Source organism: Rhipicephalus sanguineus, chromosome 5 (assembly GCF_013339695.2).
Source record: "Rhipicephalus sanguineus isolate Rsan-2018 chromosome 5, BIME_Rsan_1.4, whole genome shotgun sequence".
NCBI classification, from domain to species: Eukaryota; Metazoa; Arthropoda; class Arachnida; order Ixodida; family Ixodidae; genus Rhipicephalus; species Rhipicephalus sanguineus.
In genome coordinates this window covers 147,169,242-147,181,747 of record NC_051180.1, presented here as the reverse complement: position 1 = coordinate 147,181,747, position 12,506 = coordinate 147,169,242, and the positions used below count along the sequence as shown (strand labels likewise).

The window sequence follows — 12,506 nt, the reverse complement described above, 5'->3', positions numbered from 1 at the left end:
TGTTCCGCAACGTGCGCGGTGAAGCGTTGTGCAGGCCTGGCGTTCCGGACTTTCCGCACTCCTTTCTACGTACGAGCCGTGCAACATTTTCAACACTGACGAGACAGCGCCTGACAAGACGATCGTGTTTAAGGGGGACCCGTGCGTCGGCGGGAAACGGAGAAAAGAGCGGGTGACGGTTCTTCTGGCTACGAGCATGACCGGCACAGAGTAGTTGCCGCTGCTGGTGATAAGAAAGGCTGCGAAGCCAAGATGTTTGAAGAACATTAAGCAGCTGCCTGTCGACAACCGCTTTAATAGAAAGGCTTGGATGACCTGGCTGCGTCAGCTAGACCGCCGCTTTGCGGCACAGTGTGCGCGGACCTTCAGGAACTTAGCAAAATTGTGGTTTCCTTGCACGTTGCCTCCGCGAAGCAAACCGCGATCACCGACTTCTTTAAGAAAAAAGTCTGGTGGTGGCGGAAACATTTTTCTAGTGTTTTGATCGTACTCGCGATAATTCGAACCCTCGGTTAATTCGGACATTCTCTCTGGTCCCGTGAAGTCCAAATTAACGGGGTTTTACTGTACTAAATGTATCTGTTGTGAAAGCCAACACACTGCACAAATATTAGAAAAACACGCATAGACGAAAATGTAGCATCTTCAAGCCAAGTGGAATGCAGAGCTTTGCAGTAGAGGACTGATAATAGAGATTCCCTTGAACCGCCTCCTATTGCGTAAACAAATTTATAAACAAGTGCATCACTGGACAGCAGTAGAATGACGACAGTGTTGCATTTTTTTTAATCCTTTTGAAATATTGTCTGCTGCCTCATCAAAATTCAACAAGAGGGGGCTAATGTTCCTACACAATTAAAGTAGCTAAGTACTAGTGCATTGAAGAATCAAAATGATGTCGTGCAATACTTTAATTTACTCACACAAACTGTGCCTGCTTTACCTTGGTCTGTCATCAATCGGGTTGGGAAAAGCGACTCACTCAAGACCAATTGAATACACCATCATGATCATAAAAAATAGTGCGCTTGTGGAACCATACATTTTTAATTATGGGTGCATGCAAGTTTATCTAGCGTTATTGACGGGAGGCGTGAAAGTCAATGATTCATTGCATCTTATCAATTTTCTGAAGATTGAAGTTTGTGAGGGGGCACTTCCACATAGTGTCCGTGTCTTCCCACAAACTTCAAACTTCAGCAGATGTGGCAGAGGCACAACACTGAGACACACTGTTAAGGCCACCTGAAGTTGTTTGGTGAGAGAGTTTTCAAATTGTTGATGTCATTGTACTGTTGCTGTACAGCTTTCAACATTGGGAACTAAACTTCATTTGGAACAGGGTTGTCTAAGCATAAAACAGTCCATGAAGGAACGTAAAAACAGAGTCCATTATTCATTATTCATACATAACACCATCGGATCGCATTAATAAAAGGCTACTTGGTAAGTGCTTTGTAACCAGCAGGTATTTTTTTACTTTGCTCAAGTCATTCACAGTAGTAGAACTTAAATAATAATATTATCAATCTTTCTTTCACAGGGATTATATAATCCTCAAAACAGTATCAACCTCCAGGGAGATATATAATATAAATTAAAGATCCTTGCTGGAGAATTCTGCCTAACTTTATTTATCAGTGCAATTAGCATTTAGCACTCATTAACGGTGGGTAAACATGCAAGACCAACTGCAACAATACTTTGCACTGCTAAAAACCACTGAGCTACGGCGGCTTAGCTCAGTGGTAGAGCATCGGACGCGCTATCCGAAGGTCGCAGGTTCGGTCCCTGCCGGCGGCAAGTCATCTTTTCGTCCACTTTACTTCACATTTATATTCTAAATGCTACAGATAACACCCCCTATACTTTCCTTGGCGTTATTGTCTGTTAGTTCTCATTAATATTGTGTCTAACAAAGATAAACGAGCCCTTAAAAATCATCAGTTTTAAATGGTTTAGATATAAAATAGTGCACATACAAACTTTAACTTTTGAAATACGAATGAAAACGTTGGGAATAGCTTACAAGAAACAATTGTCTCTGGTACTATAACTGGAAAGCACTCCTCCCTTACTATTTGGCCAGGAGTGAAGCTTGATGAGGTCATCACTTCGAATGTGCATCATGGAGTCCCCCTAACATCCTAGGAGTTGGCATGCCGGGTCGTTAGCCAGAGCAATGGTCACTGGGTGCTCGTGTTGTCAGCTAAGGTCGTCTAGAGAGTTAAAGGGGCACTAAACAGGGAAATGATTAGTGTCATGTTGGTAAATTACCCTTTCACAATACCGAATGCACAAGTCTTGCCACAAGAAGATGCTTCGTAAGCCATAAAACGTGCGAAAGGAAGTAGTGTTTGCTACACTTGTATATTATAAAATACAGGTGGTGACTCCACCTGCAGTTCCCACACCTACTCGTCATGACGTCATCGATTTTTACAGCATTTATGCCTACTAGAACCTGGGTCTGCATAGTTCTTAAATGATGAAGGATGAAGTATGTTGTCTCCTAAATGAGCCAGAGACTTAGCACATTAAGTTTCAGCAAGTTTTGTTGAACAATTGTGGCTAAAATGGGAAAAACCATTCTGAAATTGTTGACGTTACACTAACATTCATGTGGAAGTGCTGATTTTGAAGGCAAGACATACACCTTCTTTTTTTCTTTTAATAGTGAACTGCAATAATGTGGTCAATGAATAATATGCCTGTTTAAGCTGACTGATTGTTTTACATTAGTGTTCATTTAACAAGAAAACTGTGCAAGTACCAGCACTGCAGCATTGTGAGATTGCGTGTTTCAAGAAACGTGTCCGAAAATCTTCGAAAATAAGGGGAAATGGAATATTTGCTCGCTACCTTCAGAATTACTCTTTCTGTAGTGGTAGGCATCTTAAGATGGCTACAGACATCAATTACAGCAGGAATTAAAGATTTTAAATTAACTTTTTAAGTGATGGAGACAAGCGATCAGGTCAAATAGGAGAATCGGAGCCCTTCCTGCATAGAGCCCATAGCCACTTCGACATTACTAAAAAGTGGCCACTATTAATTTTAGCGGAGTGTTGAAATCTGACCAGTGTCAGCGGCGATACGGAAACTGAAGCGCGGAAGAGCGCCACTGCTGTAGTCTTCCAAGGCACCAAGAATGGGCGAGGGTTGTTACAACAGCCATCGCTCCACTTGGCTTCATATGCGTACTGGCTGTGCTTGGTATTATAGCATGCAGGCGTGCGCACATTGATGAACGTAGAACTAACACTACTTCAGTAGTTTATGAACAGTGGCCGTCTGCTAGTTGCACTGATCAGCACTTAGTTTCAGCTTCATTGGTTAACTTGGCCGAATTTCCTTACTTTGCAACGATTACCAGAGCCCACTTTTTCGAAATGTCAAAACAGCATTTGGCTTTTCACGGGAAGGGCTTTCATTCTCCCATTTGACCCAACTGCCTGTCTTCAATAATTAAAATGTTAATCAATGTAATTTATTTAATTACTGTCATAATTGTTGTCTCTAGTCATCTTTAGGTGTCTGCCACTACAGAAAAAGTTATTATGAAGTCAGCAAGCAAATATTCCATTTCCCTTATTTTTGAGCATTTTCGGACACATTTCTTGAAACATCCTGTATGCTTGTTCATAACACATTTGGCCGAAATTAAATTCTCTTGCAGTTGTTCATTAATATAGGATCTCTCCATCAAATGAAATCAGCACTATCATTGTTTCAGTGCACATGTCATCAGCACATAAAGAAGACATGAACAGGAAAAAAAAAAAAAAGCCCCGAGCACTTGTTACACATGGCTGCACAGAATTGCTGTCATCCCTTAGCCATTTGGTATTGTTGCAAATGCAATGAATTAAGCCAATGTTACAAATGCAAGCAAGCAAAGTTACTGCTACAATATTGCACAATCAAATTGCTTTTGACTTGAATACATTTAAATGAAGGCTGTAGGCACACTCATCGGTGAAGTGAAAAACTGAGAAATTCATGTAGCTGTACCCGATCATTTATCAGAACACAGCACTTACAAAGGGGGACATATTCTGGCAGGGACTAAGAAATTAAGCTCCAAACTTCCACAAGGTTGTTCTGGCAGGCTGCCGTATAGCAACACTTTCACGCTGTAGTTCGCACTGCAGTTTCTGCTGAGCTCATGTCATTACCTTTTACATTCATTGAAGTGTCTGCTGTGGTCAGTAAGTAACTGCCAAGTTTTCTTTATTTGTCTTAATGTTTACACATTCGAGCTTACCTTATGACATTGTGGATGTTGTCAACATTAAAGAAAAATAGGGTCAGTTCACAAAGAACGTTTTAGAACGATTAAAGGGGTCATGAAGCACCCCTTGGGCTGATTGAAAAAACACATCCCGCGGAAAGCTGACACGGCTATGAACTGCTCTGCCAAATATTACAGTCGTGCGCGCCGCGTAATGGCCACAAGCGGAGCGCGAAGTTGCCGTTTCCCCAGGCACCCTCTTTTCAAACAGAGGCCGGTTCTCACTCTCGTCCGTGGGCGGGGCGTCTGTCCGCTGTACGTCGCAAGAGACATAGCATGCTTATTGGCCGATAGCCGACGTAAATTGAGAGCGGCGTTCGGATCAGATGCGCTTCTTGCCGCGGGGTGCCGCCACTTGCCGGCGCCGCACCCCTCAGTACACGGTAGCCGCACTCGCGCAAGCGAATCACAGCGGGAGAGCGATCGCATTTCATGACGCGCGCTGGCGTAACTTCTTTCCCCCATGCCATCCCTCCCTGTCTAGCTTCCAGTGCGCTCGCCGGCACGAGAAAAGAGAGAAAGCGCTGGGAGCGTGTGCCAAACCCCCGTAACTCCGCTGATTCTTGACGGATTCGAGAAATTTTTGCGGCAATCGATTCGGGAGGCAGTACACTCCGATACTGAGGCCATTAGATCATTACTTGGAAAAGTGGTTCATGACCCCTTTAAAACCTTTTTAAAATTCCTGTGATCTAAAGATTGTGTTTCCTACAACCTTAAGGGGAGATGCGGGTCGAAAAACACGAGGTTTCTAAAAAAATATCGATTTTTTGTTTTCGCCTGTTTTGTTAAGATTAGTACCTCTACTGTTCTGAAAAAAAAAAAAAATCAATGTTGAGACTCAACTGGAAATGCTTTAAAATTGCGTCTAAAGAGCACAAGGTGGCTGTCAAAAGGCCGAAAGTGTGTCATCTTCGAGCACCTTGCCGCTGATAATGCACCGCCGCTCACCATTGTCAACCGCATGAGGCGAAGAGCCGAGCGTCACTCTTCAAATAACGACGGTTTCCCGCGCTGCTGCAGCGCAAGAAATAATAAAGAGAAGCACGCTTTTGCCGCCTTCTTCGGGAGCCGCCATTGGCCGCTGCGCGCCTGTGTGTGCTGTGAAGCCTACTTGCAGGATCCGTGTCTTGTCGAGCAGCGCAGCTGAACAACGCTTTTCTCGAGTGCTTATCCGTTATGGATGAAGAAAGCCATAGGAAGCGCGTTCACCGGCCTGTGAAGTTTAACGCGACGCTCAAATTTCGAGGACGCCGGCGCAAATCAAAGCCGAACACTCAAACCACGAAAAGATTGTCTGCTGCCGCAAGGCGTAGTGGCAGTGACGCCGATGCGTCCGATGAGTTTGCCGCGGCATTCGAATATGTGAGTGCCTCCCAGAAAAAGATCGGACTCTTCGAAGACGAAAAATCGCAGGACGACGAGTCTTCGTTCATTGCTGATATGACAGCACTGAACATGTTGGTTTAATCGAGGGCACTCCAGTTTTGAACGTGTTCTGGAAGAGCTTGGCGTGCTCCCGCCTCATGATCTGGTTGCTCTTGGCACATCATGGGACAGCACACGCCAGAAAAAAATGTCTCAAAAACTAACAGGAGAAGCAAGGGCTCGTCAGCGTGCGCTGAAGAAAAAATCTCTTGTCGAGGAGTCAGCTCGAAAGAGCCGTGAGGGCCAAACCTATGGTGCTGGCGCATTTTAATGGCAGTGGCCACTACAAGGAGGATTGTTCTTTGTGTACAAATTTCGTCGCATTCAATGACATCTTTGATAAATAAACATGCAATTTTGACTTTAAAACTCTTTTTTCTCAAAACACAAATTTTGCCATTTTTGTCAATGTGCCCCTCCTTTTTCGGGTACTTCTGGTGCTCAGATCTGCATGAAATTTTTCCCAAATTTTTTCCAAAGTACGAGAAATGCAATTATCTTGTTTAAGTTTCGATATTCTTATTATATAATAAAGAAAAGTTATGTAAACTTTTACTAGGGTAGGAGAAATATGAACTTCCCACGTTAAAATTTTTCACGTCTAGTACATATTTTGTATGGACTTCCTAATTAGTTATTTGCATTCCACACTTTATTTGAAACATTATGAACTATCAATTGTAAAAAATTATTGACGTTTAGGTCTGAAAAGGGGGGGGGGGGGCAAAAGGCTTCAGTTTTTCACTTTGTCATGTTGCAGAACTAAAAGTATGCAACTTGCAAGAAAACTAATTATATATTTGAAATCAGCATAAAAAGTTCTATAAGCAGCTCAAGTTTCATTCCTCTAGGATGAATATTAAAGAAATATTGTCTTCGAGTAGCATTTCCCCTTAAAGGGGCCCTGCAACACCTTTCTTAGTTATATTGGAATAGTCTCATTATTGACGTATGACTCTTAACGAGTCATATGCCGCAAAAATTTTTCGAATCCGTGAAGTCTAAGTGGTGTTACCAAATTATAGAGATCACGTTCCGCAGCTTTCTCCCTCAACTCAACGCAGCGAGCGCGCGGAGAGCTAGGCAGCGAGTCGAGGGAGGGAGCGCAGACGAGCGAGGCTCCGCCCAAGAGCGCCGGCGGAAATTTTTTCTTCATTTTTTTCTCTCTGACGTCTGGGCGCAACCACGTGGTCTGTGCTGCCGCTTCCGGTCGGCTTGCGTCGTTCTCGTCGAGCGGAGCCGTATCGCGCGTGCTTGAAAACTGCGCGTCGGTTTGGTAATGTTGGGTGTGCACCTCGAACGCCGTAGTGTTTTCATCGCTTTGCCAACCATGGAAGCAAACCTGCGCGCTCGTTTGGAATGAATGACAGCTGAGATCGGTTTCGGCCCATACTCCGATACACCGCCTCGTAAGACGGCACTGGCAGACGACCCCGAAGCACCGCCATTACCGGACGCCAGCATTGTTATCGGAGACATGCTGCACGGCTGCCTCGGTCGGTCGTGAGAACGTGCCGACAATGCAGTTCCCAGCTGACGAGGCAACACTCGAACGGCTGCCACTCTCAACAGCAACCAGCGATGGTCAAAAGCACAGAAATATTCACGTTTTCGGCACTGTGCATGGCGAAGAAAACGGAACCACGCAACTACGAGCAGACGAGCTGTCGGTGAGACCGGAAGTGCTAATATTAATGTTTGTTCGGTGTTTTTAACGCGATAACAGAATATAAACATAGATATTATCTACTTATGGAACTCAAAATTAATAACGAAAGTAATAATGAGGCTGTTATCGTGATTATAACATCAGCCAATGGTGGAACTGCCGACAATCGCGTCATATTTTGCGGACTAATACGTCATTTGTCGAGAGAAGAGGGAGCGATTTTCAGCTGACTTTGAGAATTTATTGTAAATTCCAGGCCGTGCGCATCGCTATAATATTTGGCTCGTGTGTTCTCGGGAGCCTCGACTACCGATCGGCAGCGATTTTTGAGCATGCTCGAAAAGTGTTGCAGGGCCCCTTTAAGCAAAATGCTAATGTTAGTGTGTATCCTACATAAGATGTGTGCTCAGCACAAACATTAATTAAGAGGGACCAACAACCCTCCTGAACCTAGCAAGAAATTTCAGCAGCAAATGCATGATTCATAGTGACAGAATAGAACATGCGTTTTGCAGTACAAGTAGCAATTGTTTTTCATTTGCACAGAAGACAAATTGCAAGGAATGGCATATTGTGATACTTTACATTGTAACATTCGCACCAACGCTGCATCATTACCTACGTGACTGTGAATCAGTTTACATAAGTAGGGTGGTGTTAAAGGGGCCCTGCAACACATTTTCAGCATGGTCAGAAAACGCTGCTGATCGGTAGTCGGGGTTCATTATGAGCACAAAGGTCGCGGACTTTGGCTGGTTTGGTCATCGTGAGCTGCATAGTTACTGTGGCCGCCACAGGATGGCGCCACCTGCCCGCACGCGATCATACTGAACGTAAGCTGTGCGTTCGAAGAAAAAAAAAATGTGCTGAAGGTCATGATGTGCACTGATGAAGGGATGAACCTTCTTGCCCCCTTGTCATCATCCTCCCTGCGTAGCTTTCCACGCGCTCTGGTACGAGAGGAGAGAGTGCTTGAAGCGTGCGACAAATCACTGTAACTCCACTCGTACTTGATGGATTCTAAAATTTCTTGCGGCAGTCAATTCGTGAGGCAATAGGCTCTTTTAATGAAGCCATTCGACAATTACATGGAAAAGTGTTGCAGTGCCCCTGTTAAGGTATCCATATGGATTGCTTAAAAGTGCATTATTTAACTTCAGGTATATGTGCGTTATTCTATGCATATTGCAGTTTAAAGCAAGTTTGCGCTTGAGAGTAGTACTGTGTAAGTGGCAACGAGTACAACAGAGTCGTCTAACATTTCTCATTATTGAAGGCATTACGCACATTTGCATGCTTGAAAGTATATTGGTAAGTTATGATTGCACATTCAAGCAAAAGATTTTACTTCAACTTGCTTGTGTTTTCTATCGACCTACGTGCTTCCAAAGAGCAAATTGTGCATAACAATGCAGCTAACTGTGTTCTAAAGCTCAGCTTATCTGCAACTTGCATTTAGTTGCATATGACCGTAGCAGTTAGGCAAGAAACTGCGAAAGAGCGTAACTGTTATTTCTGAAACAATTTGGTTGTTCAGGTAGCATGAGCTGCATCAGCTTGATAAGCAAGAGCTTATTTATTTCACTACCACACTAACTCCTCACTGTTTCCGTTTTAATAATTCTTAAACCTAATCACATCCTCAGATCAGAAAGTTCCGATTAAAAGTGCTCTACGAAGTTTTCCACATTACCAGTGCAGTAAGCTCTCCTTTGTGATAAAAAAAAAATGTAAATGGAAGACGGAAAGAGTGGGCAATATATTTCCTTTAGTAGAATGCCTCCTTTCACCTCTCCCCCATGTCTTGTCATGTCTGCAGAATTAAAACGTTGTGGTTTTTGTGCTGCTCAAAAGATGTCACTGGTAGCACTGTATTCCTGGATACTTTGTTCGTCAGTGTCACATACATTCAGTGCAAAAAAAAAAAAAAAGATTAATTCAAGTAAGCCGCATAACCAACCGCCAGTCACTAATGCAATGAAAAATGGAAAAAGGTGTTCTTTTCATTAAGTTGACATCTTTTTAATTTAGGAGATAGTAAACGTCTGTCAATCTCTTGAAGAAAAAAAAAGGAAAAGAAAGCAACAGTGGAAACGAACACGGAAGAAAAACAACCTTGCTGCTGTGCATCGTTTTGCCATGTTAGGATACCCACCTTTTTTTAATGAGTTTTCACTGTCAAGCATTACGCTGTGTGGTATATTCATCTTGTCCTTTCACATTCTATTAAACCTGCTCGGCGAAGCGGAGGGTGCTGCTCTGGACGTTTAGGAGGGGAAATTTTCCCCCTCCTCCCTTTTATTTTGTTCATACCAACAGTGCTGTAAGGCAGTGTGGTGTTTTAAGTTTAATATAAACGAAAAAATTTATACTTGCTGTTGGGAAGTAAACGATAAAGGTGTGCACTATGCCTTGACATTAGAAGCTACTGGCAGGAGCAACACAGCACAACATACAATCAGAATAAGTGTAGGAAGGCCACACACAAGATTATAAATCAAGTGTGGACCACACAAAGGCAAACAGCTTCTTGCAGTCATTATTCCATATTCATAAAAAAAAAAATAGCCAGGTGTAACACCATTCACTGGACAAAACTCACTCAGAATAGCACTTACATAGGGTTCGCTATGCTGTACTGGGAGAAATTATTTGAGCCAGTCTAGGAGGAGCAGTCTGGCCCGAGCGCCAGCCTGATATATGCTAACTTTCAGCACAGCAAGCCATAACACGAGCATGTGACATTCACTCATAAGCACGTGATGAGAAATGTTGAGCAGGGAAATGTTGCTGGAGTCAATGCTCCATCAAGAGGACTTGGCTTGATCAGGGCGTTAGCTCTGGAAACGTTCCCTGTTCAGTGATTTCTCGTTACCTCAGGTCTCCACCTTCCCCAAAGCTTCAGTGTTGCCTGGAGCAGTCGCAGCATAACATTCAGCATCACTGTCGTGCGCAGCAAAGAAGTAAGCCTGGTTTATTTTGAGGGTAATTGTTTCTAGTTTTGTATGGTTTTAATGCCCCACTGTTTCTTCAGTGAGGCTGCATGTGTCTTTTTCTCTGGCTGTATTTCACGGGCGAGGTCACCGTACACCACCAGTCACCACCGCACTTCACCAATATTCCGCAGGTTAATTCAAGCAAACGGAACATGTTTCTGAATATACTCTGAGAGTCGCTCTGTTCACATAAGCCATTTTCTGGTTACCTGTGGCAAAAGATACCCTTTGCTTCACGTCCCCCCCCTGTGCCTTTTGCGGGGTACCGCTGTCTGACCGGTGTGCCCTTTGTTTTGTGGACAGGTCATAGAGCCAGAAGATTTGGACGTCCATTGGGTGAGTCGCTGCATGGAACTGCATGGCTTCTCCCGTTCTACTTCGACTTATATATATATATATAGTAGACATACTCGGTCGCAACCGCGATGCGGTTGCCGACCTGTGAAAGACAATCGTGCTAGATGGTTTCTGCTCGAACCACGAGTACTTTTTCTTGGCTAATGTAAATACTATGCATAATAAGAGTTCAAGGTTCATCGTTACAACCTAAAACAGTACGTTTGGCTGAGCAGTGGTGTCAGAATCTGATAAAATTTACCAAGACGTTAAAGGGACACTAAAGAGAAAAAATACTTTTTTTTCTCGTGTAGCTAAATTACTCTTTCACAATACCATATTCACCACGCTTGCCGCGAGAAGACGCTTTGTCAGCGAGAAGTGCGCGAAAAGAAAATGCGGGTGGCGACGCCACCTTGAGATCCGCGCACCAATGCGTGATGTGAAATATTTTAACGTCTACTAGGGCTTACGTAGTTCCCAATCGCTAAAAATGAAGTACATTGTCCTTTGAGCGGGCCAGAGGCTTAACATACCAAGTTTCAATGAATTTCGTTGAGCCAGTGTCGCCAAATTACGGAAAGCTTACTTTGGAATCCGTGACGTCACGCGCGGAGATTTCGGCGCGAGATTTAAAAGTGAAAGTTTGGCCTTGATTTTCGTCTCTAATAATAAACATATGATGGTGAAATTAACGGCATTTGTGTTTTCAGAGTATAATTTGTCAATCTAAACCGACTGGTTGTTTCACTTTTTATTGTCCCTTCAAAGTTTCCGACCTAATGCCAGCGGCACAAACGTGTGTCTGTATGGGAAAGCCAACTATCTGAAACGCTGGAGAAGTGCTGTACGTCGAACGTGTGTAACCACTGTTGGATGCAAATTATGCAAATTCAAATTTTCCGTGGGAGGGGACAGCTATGGTTTTGGGTGGAAGCTGACGTTCTTTTTCTTCGGTTGTAGTCGACTATAGGGCTGATGTTGACACCGTTCAGGACACACGTTGTGTCGCACGACCGCGGATTTCCTAGTGCCTGCGTTGAAAGCGTGCCTAGAACGTGATGCGCGACGCACGTGAAAAAAAAAAAGCTCGTGAGTTAGCGCTGATTCGGCATTGCCGTGCGCGACTGCGTTCCTGTGTGGCACCAGCCTGCGGAGTAGTTAAGAGGTTGATAAGCTTGTGGCGTGCGCTAAACCTCGTTAGAACGAACACTGATATAGCGAAATATCGGTTATAGCAAACTAAGTACGAACTTTGGTTGGTCACGTTTCATTTCAGTGACATCCGTTTGCTTTGTGGCGAAGCCGGACACGCGAGAGGCGCCACGATATCGGGTGTAACGAATGTTTGTTTCGCGGGAGGCTCAAACACTCGAAAGGTAGCATAAAAACCAAAATAAATATTGAAAGACGATTCGAAACCATATTTTTATAATGGTTTTCAAAAAGCGGCGGAAATTTTGGTCATCCAGTGCAAAAATAAATAAATAAATAAATAAATAAATAAATCGCGTTTGATTGGTTGCGCCATCGTACGAACCGAAGTTTGAAGTGCCACAGATACAGGCAAGGATTGCCTCGTTTGTGGTGGGTTTGCAGCTTAGAATAATGCGTTTCTGTGTCTCGGGATATTTGCGCGAGCCACACTGCCGATTTGTTAGAGCCGATTCTTATCCCTACTGTTGCAACGAATATCGGATATAACGAAGTAATTTACGGTAGTTTGAGGAGCGTCTTTCTTGCACTGCGTCCGCTGTTTCCGATAGCTTCAGCCGCATCAAAT

General features: G+C 43.8%; 1 protein-coding gene across 4 annotated transcripts in view; it reads left to right on the top strand.

Moving 5' to 3' along the window:
- The window catches only part of LOC119394321 (transcription factor 12), a 215,105-nt gene that overhangs the window by 17,891 nt on the left and 184,708 nt on the right, over window positions 1–12,506 (top strand). For all 4 annotated transcript variants that reach the window (XM_037661615.2, XM_037661611.2, XM_049415745.1 and 1 more), the window contains exon 5: window positions 10,691–10,723. In XM_037661615.2, the coding sequence (XP_037517543.1) occupies window positions 10,691–10,723 (33 nt within the window). The remainder of the gene's footprint in view (window positions 1–10,690; window positions 10,724–12,506) is intronic.